The sequence below is a fragment of the Lepisma saccharinum genome, chromosome 23 (genome assembly GCF_977018435.1).
Source record: "Lepisma saccharinum chromosome 23, izLepSacc3.1, whole genome shotgun sequence".
Classification (NCBI taxonomy): Eukaryota; Metazoa; Arthropoda; class Insecta; order Zygentoma; family Lepismatidae; genus Lepisma; species Lepisma saccharinum.
Genome location: NC_139251.1, coordinates 64,007,013 through 64,022,582, shown reverse-complemented (window position 1 = coordinate 64,022,582; position 15,570 = coordinate 64,007,013). Strand labels below are relative to the sequence as shown.

Genomic DNA, 15,570 nt, shown 5'->3' with positions numbered 1-15,570 from the left:
TGCTGGTTCTGAAAATGAAATCAATTTTTTCCCATCACGTCCAGGTTTTTCAGAAAATTGCAATAAAAAACTACTTTAATTTCACCAAAAAACGTGCAGTTCCATTATTTCCCCAATAGATGGCTCTGTTTAGATGTTGGTAAAATATCAATTTTCTACATTACAAATCCTCCAATTTTTAACTATGAATGAATGATCGAATTGTAAACAATTGATCCACCTTCCATGTGACACACGAGTATAACAATTTTATGGAGTTTGGTTATGTAAGTTTTTATTTATGAAATCTCTTATGAAAGTTTTCTTCACAAGATGTCTAAAAGTCAATGTTATCGTATGTTGGCTTGAATGAAGTTAGTGACGTGGGGAAAAATCTTGATGCAAAGAAAGATGAATGTCATTTCATTGAACAGAATTCAAAATACTTCCAGAATCACCTACAACAACGGAATATAGGTGTATCCAGATTGTGATCTCCTCCCCTGAAATATCCGCACCCCTGCTGCCTCCTCACTGGGGGGGGGGGGTATCCAGAATTGTAGAGTGTAAGTTTGTATGGGTAAATTTAGAGTCAAAATAATCATAAATTTGGCTTTGAAAAATTTTATGATATAATAAAATATAGCTGTGGATGTAAATATTGAATTTTCCTGTTTTTAATTCTAGTGTCCACAGCAATTTTCTTTACATTTAATATTTATTTACTGGAATTCTAATTTTGAATTTAAAGAATTATGTTAACATGTATACTCCCGATATACTGGAAAAAATTTGAATAACAGAAAAAATATTAATTTAATGGGAGTCCGCCGTTTAAGTAGGGCAACTACTAGTTGTCACAAAGCTTTCAGAGCTCTCTGAACATTGCAGTGTTCCAGTTTTTGTGTTTGTTATTATTTTATTACGAAATTAATGAAAAAATGTTTACTAAACCAATGCCAGTGGTTTGAAGCGGTTAATTCTTTGCATTTAATATGGCCTTGGCTAATTGCATTTTGTAACGCTAGGTGCCTCTGCATTCTCAACGTAAAGCAAACTAGGTTTTTGCAAGAAACCACCAGCTTTTTGTTAAGATCGAGTAAAGAACTTTCTATATTTATTTCATTGATTTATACAATGACAGACAGATAAGTTCTTGAACAATATGTTGAATAATTCACATACAATTATTTGATCTCAATAAGTAACATGTATGAAATGGCAAAGTAAGTGTTTCCAATATTCTATCTGATTATCACATTTATCTTTGATTTCCGGAAGATTTGTTACACTATGAATTAATTATTTAAAGTCTTACTTGTTATACTTCAATATACGAGTAACTGCAGAGTATAAACATATGTTTCTTGAGCCAGGGGTCCCGGGTTCAAATCCCGACCTGGGCATGGATGTTTGTTGAGTGTTCGTCCATTCATCTTCGCAAATTAGTCAAAAGTGGCACAAAAAGCGAAGTAAAATAAAGCAAATGAATCAATATGTTTCTTGAAACAACACCTAAATATCAGGTTCCGCTGCATCAAAACTACAAAGAAGAGGGTTGAGCCGTTGTAACCAAGGGGTCCCGGGTTCGATACCCGGTGGAAGTATAAGGTGGTTCGGAGCCTACTTTAAACTGTATGTCCAGTCCCAATTAGCCCATATGCGTATAAAATGGATTTAAAAGAAACTCAAAACGACACCTCCAGCGATAAAAGGCAAGAATTCTACTCTGCACTCTTCACCATCAGAGAAATATAACCACTGTTGTTTGTTTTTCAAACCGTTCTCGTCTGTAGTTTTGCATAACCGACATCAATTGAAAACCCTGATATTACTTACATTAGATGAAAAAATCGAACAATAACAAATAAAATACAACAATAATGCCAAAACATAATTTTAGATGTGAAGTATATTTATATGATTCTTTCTTTTATTTTTTAATTTTGTTACTTAGTGTCGCATTTCTGCCAATTTTGGCTAATCGTGAAGATGAAGATGAGTGATGGTATGATCAAATTGATGAAGGGACGCTCACAAGTAACACTCGTGCCCAGGCTGGGAATAGAACTCTGGCGTCGTAGCGCGATGTGCTAACCACTCCGCCACGGAGGTGGGCTAATATTATTTAATATTGGGAAAAAGAACGGAAGTAGCAGAGAGGTGCCATGTTCCGAGTGTTCTTTCACAGCCTTAGCTTTTAAGAGAGACGCGTCTTTATTGATTGGTTTTACTTCGATTTTTGTCCCACTTTTGGCTAATTTGCGAAGATAGGGATGAGTGATGATATGATGAAATTGATGAATGGACACTCACAAACATCCATGCCCAGGCCAGGATTCGAACCCGGAACCCCAGGCGTCAAGAGACGCGTGTTGATTTTAGTTACGGTAAGTGGGTGGGCCCGGATAATGTGATGGGGCAAATGACCAAAATGTTGACGCATCGGAAAAAAAATTAAAAGATATGAATTTTTTTTAAAAAAAAAATACCTTTCCCCCCTCAGGTCTTTCCAGCAACTCTTGGGCAATCCAATTCCAGCGACATTTCTGGACGTCGGTCGTTGCAACAAAAAGCAGAAAATGAAAGGACTGGCGATAAATATTATCGAGTGCAAGGATACGAAAGGTATAATTATTACCGCGGAGTTTCTTTCGCGCCTGGGACTTTCACCGAGTGACATTTTGTGTTTTTGCGCAACTTGGAGCGCTGATCCCTTTACACTGTGTGGCAAGAAATTCGCTTATTGGAATTTTCTTGTGTAGCTCTAAGAACAGCCTGAAAAGAGAATGTGGCATTCAATGGTGGGTATCATGTTCCTTTTATCATTCACATAATTTACCAAAATTCGCTTTTATGTACCTATTTTATATACACAAAAGCATATCTAGTCTCCCCGATGGCGCAGTGGTCGCCTTGTAATCAAGGGGTCCAGGGTTGGACACCTGGTGGAGGTACATAGTGGTTCGGATTCCACTTTAAACTGTAGGTCCAGTCACTATTATACCCTGTCCCTGCTAACTGTGGAGCGAGGCCGCGCATGGCGGCAGAGAAAGGGTGAAAGCGAGTGGCCTGAGCGAAGCAGTACACGCTGATGGGAAGGCTGGTAACTGCAGTTGCTACCCCCTCCATACAGTCCCGTTCCCTAACGTGTTCATTGGTGAAGCCGTCTCGCATCACTACTATAGGCTATCTGTGCATAAAGTCTGCTTAAAACAACAATTCAATGAATCAATGTAGGCAAGGTAAAGTTTCCCGAGCATAATACATAGTGGCATGAAAACATATTAAGGGGCTATGGCGGCACACATTCTCGATCTCATCCAGTTTGGAGATGATGTGATTGATTAACACCACGCTCCACCTATCTTTGATGTATCCTGGTCACATTTACCCACAGGGATTTATTCTCGACTTGACATTTCCGCAAGTTCATATCATGGTGCAAAACTAGCATCAAAATTACCATAAGTTTTGCTTATGGGAAATGCTTATGTGGATGTACGGGTGTGTGGAACTGACCTGAGGAACCTGATGAGCTGGAAGAACCCCATGCATGAACAAGATATAGAAGGCAAAACCGTCCAGACGATTGATTCATTAGGATGAAGTCCACTTTATGCACAGATAGGGTAATCCAATTAGGACTCCTCTCGCATTCTGAAGGACTGCAAGTTTGAACTACATCAGTACAACACAAACAATTACAGGAGTACATCACAAACATACATAAAACCCGAGACCCCTTGATTACAATGCGACGACGTTATCAGTACACCATTGGGGAAGAGGCCAAACTTCCTGACGATTTTACTGCATTTGGGTCCAGGCGGCAGAGCCTCATTAGCCTGCAAGAGTAAAGTTACTGTCGTGGAATATTGACTGAAGATGAAACTGCCAGTTTAAATATCGAAGATCCATAGACAGGGTTTCTTCCATGCACAACACGCATAGTGATTTTCAAACCAAGATAATTGTGAAAAGTTTGGTAATTATCTTGGCTTAACTACGCTCTTTGCTCCATTACGGAGCTCAGCAGGGTGCATGCGAGGTTCAAGAAATATAATTGCTTTTCACAGCCTAATTATAAGATAAAGGCCGCGTGAGATGAATTGAAACATTTGACAGGTGATTGCAGATCTTGCCTAGCCAACACCTCCTTACATTTAAGGCCTGAGCAGAGACTACATGCAACGTCATCAGGACAGGCGATTGCAGATCCTACAAAAATGACCTGGGCAACCAGACGAGAGGCGGGACAGCCTCAGCAGCTTGGGAGATATATGCTGAAAGCAACAAACCTGACCTGCCTAACCTATCCACGTAGGCACATACCAGAAATAACCATGCAAATAGGTGAGGCAGTTTAAATGCTGTTTATTTAAGCTAGTATATGCATACGTTGATTGGTTAAACAAGTCAGGTTTGGTGCATTTAGTATATCTCTCCCAAGCTACTGAGGCTGTCCCTAGCCGCTTGTGGCAATCCGAAGCTCAGTACAGAAGACAGCGACAGGCGGAGCCTCTTGCACGTTGTTTTTACATATATATACAATCACGAATTACAGTACTTTTTCGCATGCTTTGGAAAAGATAATACGCGCAATTGGTTTCTTATTTAGACACGCTTAAGCAATTCCAATATTTTCACAACATTTTTCTTATCACAGACAGGACCTCAATATCTTGTGTAAACATTTAGGTCTGGACATCTTTAATATTGTTGCTATTGAAAAATAATTTCATTAGTTCTTTTATTGGAAACTCTAAATTGAAATCTAGCTATCACATTGAAAGGATGAGTGCGCTTTAAAACAAAATGTATAAGTGTCATGAAAATGAGACGAAAAATATGACTATGTACAGAAAAGAACGGGTAGAATGTCACTTGACACAGTCTCGAAACAATGTTCTGTCCCAGTTTTAAATCAAGAGGGCAGGAAACTTCTGCCTTCATTTGAGTGCATTGACTGTGGAGTTGTCCAGTTTCCTCAAAGCATATAGTGCTAGTATTAAAACTTCATAGTATGGATGTAGCTTTAGCGCTAATCCAATAAGGTGACACATCTGAATGAATATAAGGCTATTCAACAGAAGGAAAATAATGATTATAAAGGAAACGAAAATTTATAAGAGAGCTCGCCATCTATACTGCAAATTATCAAACTAGTACCTATCTGTCAGGTTCCACGCCTAACAGGTACGGCTTAGCATGTCCTAATCCCGAGTCAGAAATCAGAGATAATTGGATAAGGAGCTTCTACTCCTTAGGTCGCTGGACCAAGTCTTCCAGTCCCATAAAGGGGACAGTCATCGGCGTAAAAAAGGACAAGGACAATCGAGGTGTTGATTTCAACATCGGTAGCCAGGACATAAGATTCCCGTAAGAGAGCAGCCCAAACCAGTAACTCCATATCTTCGACAAGGTATCTCCTGATTTACAGCGCCATTTCTATCTCTTTTAGCATCATGAATAGTCAATAAGGTCTATTACCTGTTCTTGAGCCTCTTACTTTAATTTTTTGTGATTTTTTCCCATACGCTTTTAGCACAAAAAGCGGCCCAGAAATAGCTGTGAAGACGTGATGGACGCCGCCTTACCTTGTCCTATCTTTCTGCTTCAGTACCCTGTATGAGAAATTTTCAAGTACCAATAAGAATTTAGCATTGTTGTTTATGGTACAGAGAGAACGGAGAGTGAAGAAGAGAATGATAAAAAGGGAAAAAGAAGAGAGATAGAAAAAACAAGAAGTATAAGGAAAGGCAGAGACAACAAGGAAAACAGAAAAACAAGAAGGACAATGGGAAAGAGAAAGGAGAGGAAAGATAAAAGGAAAATAGAAAAGAAATAAGAGGAAAAGAGAGATGAGGCAAAAAGGAAAGTGGAAAAAGAGAGAAAGAAGAGAAGACAGAAAAAAGAGTTACAAAGAGACAAAAGGTCAAACAGGGAGGGAGAGAGAGAGAAAAAAGAAATAGAGAAGACAAGTAGACAAAAAGGAAGGCAGAAAGAAGGAGCGACATAGAAAGAAAAAGGGGAGAAGAGAGAGAAAGAGAAAAGGGGAAAGCGTCAAGTGAGAGAAACGAGGTAAAGGGAAGAAGAAAATACTAGAAAGACGGAAGGAAAACAGAGAGAAGAAGATAGAAAGTAAAGGAAAAGGGGAGAAGATAAATAGACACGAAGAAAAGCTGAGAGAAAAATAGAAAGAAGAACAAGGTGAGAAGTCAAAAAGGATAGAGGCAGTGCAACAGAAAGAGAAAATAGTAAATATCCGAGAGGGCAAAAAGAAAAGAGAGAGAGAGAGATGGTGAGAGTGAGATGTGCTCCAGTGATAATAACTAGAATATTTCGCCATATCCTTGCACTTTTATTGAATGCCGTAAAGGTGCTTCGCCTGTCGCCACCGATCTTTTCTGCATGCTTCCACGTTTTCTGCAGACGTGACCGCTGTTCGACCGCCCCCTTCTGCTCCCATAGGCGTGGGCCTGGAGGATTCCCAATCAGGGTTCAGGAACCTGGCGACTAAAGCCGATTCGCCGCGGCAGGTGTCTTCTTTTCTCCAACGTCGATTGATTGAAAGGCTCGTCCGGGGAAGAATTGCATCCAGGACGACCAATAACTTGGCGGGACAATGTAGCGAAGAGAATTCGGCAATTTTTGTCGAGGAATTTCCCTTGCCGAATCCCGTATTTCACTCCAAGATCTTAAAATGTCCGACCTTGAAACGTCCCTGACCCGTGGGTAAGGCGGAGACGTTACTTTCCAGTAATTCGAAGCCGATCTCTTTGGTGGAGTGGTTAGCGCAATGCTCTACAAACACAAGGATCCCAAGTTGATTGATTTGGTTTATTTTACTTCGCTTTTCTGCGCCTTCTGGCTAACCGCGAAGATGGAGATAAGTGATTAAATTGATGGAGACTCACCCGTGGCGGGATTCGAACCCGGGACTCCTCACGTCGTAGCGCGCTGTGCTAATCACTCTGCCACGGAGGTTGGAGGTTCCAAGTTTCTTTGTTTTTTTAAGTCCACTTTATGAGGACTAATCTGAAGTGGACCTACAGTTCAAAGTAGGGTCCCAATCACTATGTGCCCCCACCGAGTATCGAATTCGGGACCTCTTGATTACAAAATGACGACGTTTCCAAACCACGATCGGGGAGGCCTAAGGGTCACAAGTAGTGACTTATCTATTTATCCACACATCCTAACACTCCGTATCACCACACAAAATTTCCTCTGTACACCCCAAAATTGTTTTCAGAAAAACCCTGTTTGTGGTCATTTTGGCTCTAAATTTACCCTTTCACCCCTGAATATGAACTGCACACCTCCGATGGGAAAATTCTGGATAAACTCATGATCCAAGATCACCCGCAGGATTTTTCTTGGGTGGAAGGGGCATAAGTGGGCAAAGTGTGAGGAAAATTGTTTGATTCTATTCTCCCAGTTGAGGAAATTCTCAAAAAGCATCCCCCTTAGCATAATTTGCACAGGTATCCACCCACCCACTGCATTTTCCCCATTTGACCCATGCAAGCATCCATTCATCTTTCCCCAAACTGATTTTTCCAGGTATATCGGGGGGGGGGGCAAGTGTCCCCCTGGCCCCTTCTGCGGGCGCCCTTACCCGGGTCCCAAGTGCGTATAGTATTTTTAAACAACCGCCCAAAACCTAGGAATGAGCCAATCGACAGCAATATTTCACACCGTAGTAGCCTGCGTGCATTCGATTGGTGAAATCTTCCTTAAGGCGTGTAAACTGAGAGTTTGCAGTGTAAGGAACGCTTATGGGTCTCCACAAGTACCAAAGCTTGGTCTAAAATGAGGCAATTGTCTCCGGAAAAGGTAGAAGACCACACCTAAAAAGTTATCTGCATCCCCACGAGAGAAGGTGATAATCCACCACTCAATATAATATCGAAACCTTTACAAGAACCACAAGAAGTATCGGTAACTTACATAATTTCACCCTCAGCAATAAACACCCTGATTACAACAATAATATAAGTCCTACAATTAGATTCAGAATATTTTATATATATAAAAAATGTTAAATCCAGTTAGAACGGAACTAGTGTTGCCAACTTTCCTAATACAGTGTTTCCAACTAGTAGGACCTATCACCCAGCATAGAAGGTCCACCTGCACTTCCTAGGGGTCCTTTTCGGTGTACTACATGGCCTAAGTCCCAAACCCCGAACCTATGAGTCAGATATTGGTCTCATCGACCAGTGAGTTAGTAAATCCGTGACCCCAGCTCCAACCTCACCCAGAACTATGTACAGCAGACCAGCACCGATGCAAAATGTACAGAAGTGTCGGCATGCTTCAGCTACTCACGCGTTCTCCTGACTCTGATGGCCTCATCTAGGAGTAAGGTCGATGCTTTTCTTAAGGCGTAAGTATTGGTAGTGGGAAGAGAGGGGGCCGTGTAAGGCGCAGACCCTTCCGTACACATCATGGGCTATCGAGGGAGAAATATATTACCAGGAGAGTCTTGTTGTGCAAGGACAGGCCATGATTCTCGTGAAATGCCCTTAAAATCCCCGCTCGTGACGTTGAGCTTCGGGAGAACGCTACTAGAGGCGCTCGTCCCGACGAAACCAGCGCCTCTAGTAGCAATCGCTTGAAGCATCACGCAATAAGCAGTGTTCAGGACATTCCTCGAATTTTATGACCACCCTTCATCAGTGTTGAGAATTATACGTAATATAACACAAAAATAAAGAAACCACTCCCATAAAAGGACAGTTGCCATCCTGAGTGACCAATTAACTACATTTCTATGGAAATTGAAAGTGCAATCACTGAACAGGCAAGTAGGACGGGTGTCAGCGTTTGATTATTCGAAACTCCAGAAGGTTTACATACTACTACGGCTGTCCTGGTAATAATACGCGTGTCTACCAAGCTGGTGCCTCTAGCTCGATTCCTGGGAGGTATCGCTGAGGTCTCTACCAGGAAGTGCAACTGCAGACACTCAAAGTCACAAAAACTTAGTTCCTAGTGGTGCTGGTCCTAACCTAACGCCCAACTATGGCACTGGGCGAGAAAGTGTGGAGCTTTACTTCTCTCTTTTAAGACACAACAATGGACAACGATTGTTTAAAAAATGAACCACTTAATGATAGTCTATTGTTGGAGCCAAGAAACAAAAACAGAATGGTTTGAAGAGCGACAAATTAGTTAAAGTGAACACGTAATTACAAGAGTACGGTACCCGAAGAAGAATAAAAATGGTGTACAAGACTCAACACACACTGGCATAGACACAGCTGAGACTTTTGTGATCCTTATACTCAAGAGGTTTTCACCCACTTTTTTGCTGAATGTGCCTCAGTACAACTTGGATCGATCATGGTGTAGCTTCTTAGGGAGCTTGCAGACCGAAGCGACAAGTGGACCAAAGCGACATGCAAACGAACCTTAAGAAATGAATGCAATCTTTCGTACGTAAGTTACAACAAGCTGCACGTATCGCTCGGACGGGAGAGTTTTCTCAATATTCTTCATGGTGTTGCCTATGTCTGTTGTATGCTTATGTCGCTTCGGCCTTCAAGTCCCCTTAGCGATCGAAGCCTGATCGCCCGCTGCTAGTTAAACACCTCGCCTCATCTTCTAATCTACATCGTTTCTGAATCATTCTGCTTACAGGGAAATGTTTATCTGTTTTTTTTGCATTGATACTTCTAATTTCTTAACTACTTTAACGTCATTATGTACTGATTTCCAATGACAAAATTCAGGCTAAGGTGTATAGATCCAATCCTAGTTCCTCTAGAATTAATAAGAAGAATCAAAAATAATATTCTAAATTTCCAAAAAAATAAGCCATTTTCCGAAAATTGAACCCATTTTTTGAAAGTGATTTTGCCTACAAAGCCCAAATACCCCTTAAATAACGGATTAATTTCAAATAAATATTTGAAATATACATAGGCGCAGGTAAGAAAAAAAAATATGGTTGGCAACACTAGTTCATTTACCCCAATCTATGAAGAAATGGTCACGAATAATGGTTGACACAAGCTAACATACCGCGAGGGGGAAAAAACCTTTCACGTTGTGTAAAAGAAGGAACGTGAAATGCGATGCAGCACGTCGCGTGCTAGTTAAAGTTTATACAGCGCCATTCGTGCCGGGCGGACGATCATGAAAGTGAAATTTATGGATATTTTTATCAAAGCTTTTGCTTTCGTTTCTCAAAGCACACCAGGAACTCAGAAGACTGTGCAGGAAACCATAACAGAATTGTGCAAACATTTTCCTTTTACAAAAAGAAAAAGAATGAGTAAAATATCAACTTATCAGTAACACTTGGCACCTCTTGAGCATTCCTTGAGTCAGCAAACCCACCCCTTCGTTTACATTCCTCAGCCCCCGTCCATCTGTTAGTGTAAACCTTGTAACAACCCATGCACAAAGCAATTCGAGCCTGCTCGTGACGGCTCGACATTAGCCGTTATGCTAAGAAACCTGTTTCTGCAAACACTCACCCATGCCGCTATCAAAACTCCTGGCGTGCCACATCATGGGGTGGCTGGTCACCACTGGAGGGGGTTGGGGATATCTTCTCTCCTCTTTCGTCTTCGATTTGGCGAAGTTTGGAATCCTAGCTCTCAAGCCGCAGTAGTAAGGATCATCTGTTGAAGAAAACAGAAATTTCGTTATCTACAAGAAATCATCAGTTTAGACTTAACCAAAGCCTTTGGTCTCAAAGAAATCATCAATTTAGACTTAACCAAAGGCTTTGGTACTGTTACCCATGATCTTCCCATAAAGAAATCATGACTTTAGACATTTAGACTTAACCAAAGGCTTTGGTCTCAAAGAAATCATCAATTTAGACTTAAACAAAGGCTTTGGTAGTGTTACCCATGATCTTCCCATAAAGAAATCATGAATTTAGACATTTCATTTAGACTTAACCAAAGGCTTTGGTAGTGTTACTCATGATCTTCCCATAAAGAAATCATGACTTTAGACTCAACCAAAGGCTTTTGTGGTGTTACCCATGATCTTCTCATAAAGAAATCATGAATTTAGACATTTAGACTTAACCAAAGCCTTTGGTCTCAAAGAAATCATGACTTTAGACTCAACCAAAGCCTTTGGTAGTTTTACTCATGATGTTCTCATAAAGAAGCAAGAAATTATGGTACTGTTCTATTTGAATGAGGTTCATTTGTTGTAAAATATACCTACTTACCTGTAAAAACTGATATTTTGACCTGACCAAAGCCTTTGACACGAAATCAATTACCTACAAGAATTCGGATATTTAGACTACCAAAGTCTTTCACAGTGTCAGTTATCGTATTTAAACACAAAAAAACAAAGAAAATTAAGGTACTACTCAAAGTTGTACACTCAGTAGGGATTATATGCTGCAAAACACAGCTAAAATCAGTATTTAGAAGTCAATATATACAAATCCTCTGCTGTTTCGACTTAACCATAGCTTTGACAGTGCCAGGTACGATATGTCAAGAACAAAACACTGGTTCTAATTGAGTAATATTCATTTGGTGTAAAACATAGCTATGGTAAATCTACAAAATTCACAACTAGAAGAGCCCAGGTCTTTGGACTTGACCAAATATACGGAAACAAGGGAATTATAGCTCTGCTTAACAGAGTATGTCCCAATAAGGATCATATATTGTAAAGCACAGTAAGATTGGTATATGAAAATCATTAGCTACAATTCTTCCGGTGGTTCGATTTAGCGAAAGCTTTTGACAATGTCAGCGACGATACGTGAATAAGGAAACTAGCATTATGGCAGTGATAAACCATCGCATGGGATATGCTCAACTGGAAGAGGAAACGGGAACCAGCATATAACACCTTGCAAGATGGTTAGGTCGACTTAACCAAAGCAGTGTGAAGCATAAAAAAACTATAGAATCTGTACAATGATCATTCCATTTTACCGCATGTGTCAACTAATTTCACCAGTTTTACCAAGTTATCTACAGTTACTATTTTTAACTTAGTGCAGTTCATAGTCTTATTTATTCCACAATAAAGTCATCTGTTTGTATGAAAGTCTTTGAGGTCTACTATACGAATCTCTATCAAGACAGCATCTGTTCATCAACACACCTTCCTTTTGATTTCCAAGTGCAACACACAACAACGAAAAGGAGTCCTGCAGTCGCAGCAGTTTGTGACTCTCTTTTCCCCTCTCGCGTCTAGTTGGTTCCAAAGTGTAACACCCAGTCTTCTACTTCGTCAATTTGGTGTATGTACCGTTTGCACTACGTCCTGAAGCTAACCCAGTGGTTCCAAACCCAAATGAAAGTTGAAAGCAGCAGACAGTTGAACACAATTTCCTTGTACCTGCACTACACCTGGTGTCGAAAAGTGTAGCGAACTAGACGAACAAAGTAACTCTCTAGCCTTCTCCAACCGGAAGGTTTATGACTGTAGCAACACAAGCCTTCCTTCTGTCCCTATCCTGGCCAACATCAATCCTATGTTTTCCATCCTTACCGATTTCCTTCAGGACCTTCTCAACGTTATCCCTACACCTTCGTCCTGACCTTCCTACTGGTCTCGTACCATCAGGTTTCCCAACAAGAATCCTGTAAACTCTTCTTTCCTCTCCCATTCGTGCCACATGGCCTGCCCACCTAAGTCTTCTTGATTTAAATATTCTAATAATAACTGGGCAGGGATACAAATTGTGCAGTTCTAAACTAGCGTATATATCGTAACGGCCTATAAATATCAATATAATTAACTTCAAAATCCCAGTCATTCAACCATCATTTTCCAGCCAGGAACTTGACAATCAGGAATGCAGTGTCAGACTTTACTCAAGCTCTTCCTGGTCACCAGCGGTATAAACATGTAAGCAGGTGAAACGGGTATGTTACGATATTTGGACAAATTTGCGTGAGTCTCCAAGTAAGGCATCCATTTTTGTTTCTGTTTTTCACCGATGTGAAATCCATCGGCTGAGACGCAAGCGGAAGCTCTTGGAGAACCTGTTTGTTCTGTGGCTTTAATAGCCCTTCCACCTGCAATTAATAAACAAGCAACAACAACGCAGCACATCTCGAATCAATCTCAAGTGTTTGCGTGAGATGTGCTGACGTCACTCTCTCTTCCGCCTTGTATTTTTGGACGCTGGGATTCTGATGTCAGACGTTTACCCTCTGTTATGCAACGCCGATGTGTGGGTCGGATATAAATGGACCATTACATGGCAGCAGGGGCGTGCCACAAAAAAAAATTGGGGAGAGAGTTTTTGACAGGTGGAGGTGATGTGATCAGCCCCGCAGACACCCACCTAGTAGAGGATGGGTGAACTCTAGAGCCACTACGTGAAGGGATAAAACTGCAAAAATCCCGCGTGGCAGTCAAATGCCCTTGACCACCGCGGCCCTCAGAGGCCTGTTATTATCATCTCAGCATAGATCATTTCTACATTTGTAGGGCCTATACAAATATTTCAGAAATGATTTCCCGAAATCAGAATATGGACATGAGTTTTTTTGCCTATCGTAGCACCGAAATTTCGGTTTTGAAAATAATTGAACTGTGGGGCTACACTGTCCTGATAATTTACATCGAACTGTAGTGCAATATTCCTATTGCCTTTATAATTGCTCTGCAGCAGGGTTGTTTAAGGTCCAGGAATTTTAAATAAATTCAATTCCGGTCCAGCAGAGAATATAAGCAAGCGTAAATGGGTTCTGGACCGTAAAGAACCTAACATCATAATTCGCCGTTTGTAATTTCTGCTTGGTTACATAGAAAAAGAAAAATGCGTAATTACTACCATGGATCGAACTATCGCGGTTACGCAGTACACGCAGCTCTGACTTGTACAACACATAAATGAATATAAATTTTCTAGTCCTCTAAATTTGCATATCAATCTCATCCCACAATTTATTTTCTTCTGAAACCTGTGGAAACGATTGGGTGAAATTGGCTCCCCCCGCCACTCGTGCTGTCCCAAGGGCCCCAACGGGACCCGTCGCCCGGGGCCTCCTTCCCAGCTGGTCAGTCGGTTAGTGGGTCGTGCGAGTGAAGGTCTTCATTGTCCCGGAGGAAAGAAGAGGCGATGACAGGTGATAATGATAGGAGAAAAACCAGGCGAAGTGAAAGGACTTCCTCCTTCCATATTACCGCTCTCGCTAGATTGTGTTTCTGCCGTCGCGTCCACTAATCAACGAAGCTGAAAGATTACGCCCAACGATATCATGGAAACTGCTGGAACCAGAAACGTCGTCGTTGAAGAATTTGATTGATGGATTGATTGAATTGGTTAATTTTTCTTCTTTTCTGAAACTTTTAGCTAATCGCGATATGATGAAATTGATAAGGACACTCACAAGGAATACCCATACCGTTTCTCCTGTTATCCATATATGCAGGCTTTTTGGGTAAGCATTTCATGGTGGGCCGAAGCCCTTCTTCCCTTCTTGACGGCTTGCCTCCGTGGCGGAGTGGTTAGCACAGCGCGCTACGGCACCAGGGGTCCCGGGTTCGAATTTAAAAAAAAATATTATTTCATAGAAATATTTGTCACGTGCCAGTTCCGACGACACAATGAAAAATGCAAGGAAGAAATGTTTCCCGAGATCGACGATAGATGGCAGCACGCCATATAAACATGAGCAGAGTTCATTGTAGAAACTAGGAGCGGACAAGAGCGATTATATATATTATAGTAAATGCAAAATACATAAAGGAAGAGTATAAAAATTATAGAAGGAGTAAATAAAATGTTGTAAATAACCAATTAAGATAATTAAGAATATGCTCGTATATGAAACAATTATGAAAGTTAATAAGTGAGCAAATTAATTCAGAAATGTATCTTCTTTCTGATCCTAGTGAACAAAATTTGATTTAATACCTCTGACGAGGAGAACATCGTCAGCTTTTGTATTTGTCTGTCCCTCGGTGGCGCTGTGTCCAAATTAAACGCCCCGAAGCACTTACGGTTGCGCTATTTATTAGACCCACTGGGCCATAGGCAGCCCTTGCTGTTAGCGATCCTGGGTTATTCCCCTTTTTGGTCGTTACATAGGAGGTGGCGCTACTATCAGTTTACTCGACCCTACTCTTTCTTGTATCGTTTGCCAAAGAGGCGGGGAAAGAAATAAATTAGAAGAAGGAAAAGAAGAAGAAGCCCTTTCCCAAATCAAAGAGAAGAAAAAGAAGAAGTATTTTCCAAAAACAGAAAGAAGAAGTCTTTTCCAAAATAGAAGGAAGAAAAGAAGAAGCCTTTTCCTAAATCAAAGATAGGAAGGAAGAATACGCCTTTTCCAGAAATTACGAGAAGAAAGAAGAAGATTTCCTTTCAAGAAGAATATAACCGACGTAAATTTGGAATCCGCATATATTATATTTCAATGTGTATATACAAGCTTCACTATATATTTTCTCTGTATTGTGTACAGTATTCAGAATATAGATCCGCATTTAACTATATCCTCTTTGCTATAAAACGCTTTCTTATTTGGAATTCTCGAATAAAGAACCTATCCCCTGAGATTAAGATATTTCTGTAGCCGTGGTATAAATAACATTTTAAGGAGTGCACTAGAGGGACTTTGCATATTAGGTTTT

At 40.7% G+C, this 15,570-nt stretch overlaps 1 protein-coding gene across 4 annotated transcripts in view; it reads right to left on the bottom strand.

The window, feature by feature from the left end:
* exp (expansion) overlaps window positions 1-15,570 on the bottom strand; it is a 556,924-nt gene that overhangs the window by 8,204 nt on the left and 533,150 nt on the right. For 3 of the 4 annotated variants that reach the window (XM_083144337.1, XM_083144340.1, XM_083144341.1), the window contains one exon: window positions 10,473-10,619. In XM_083144337.1, coding sequence (XP_083000463.1) covers window positions 10,473-10,619 — 147 coding nt within the window. Of the gene's footprint in view, window positions 1-8,316; window positions 8,441-10,472; window positions 10,620-15,570 lie in introns of all 4 variants that reach the window. The other variant, XM_083144338.1, reaches the window with a different exon arrangement.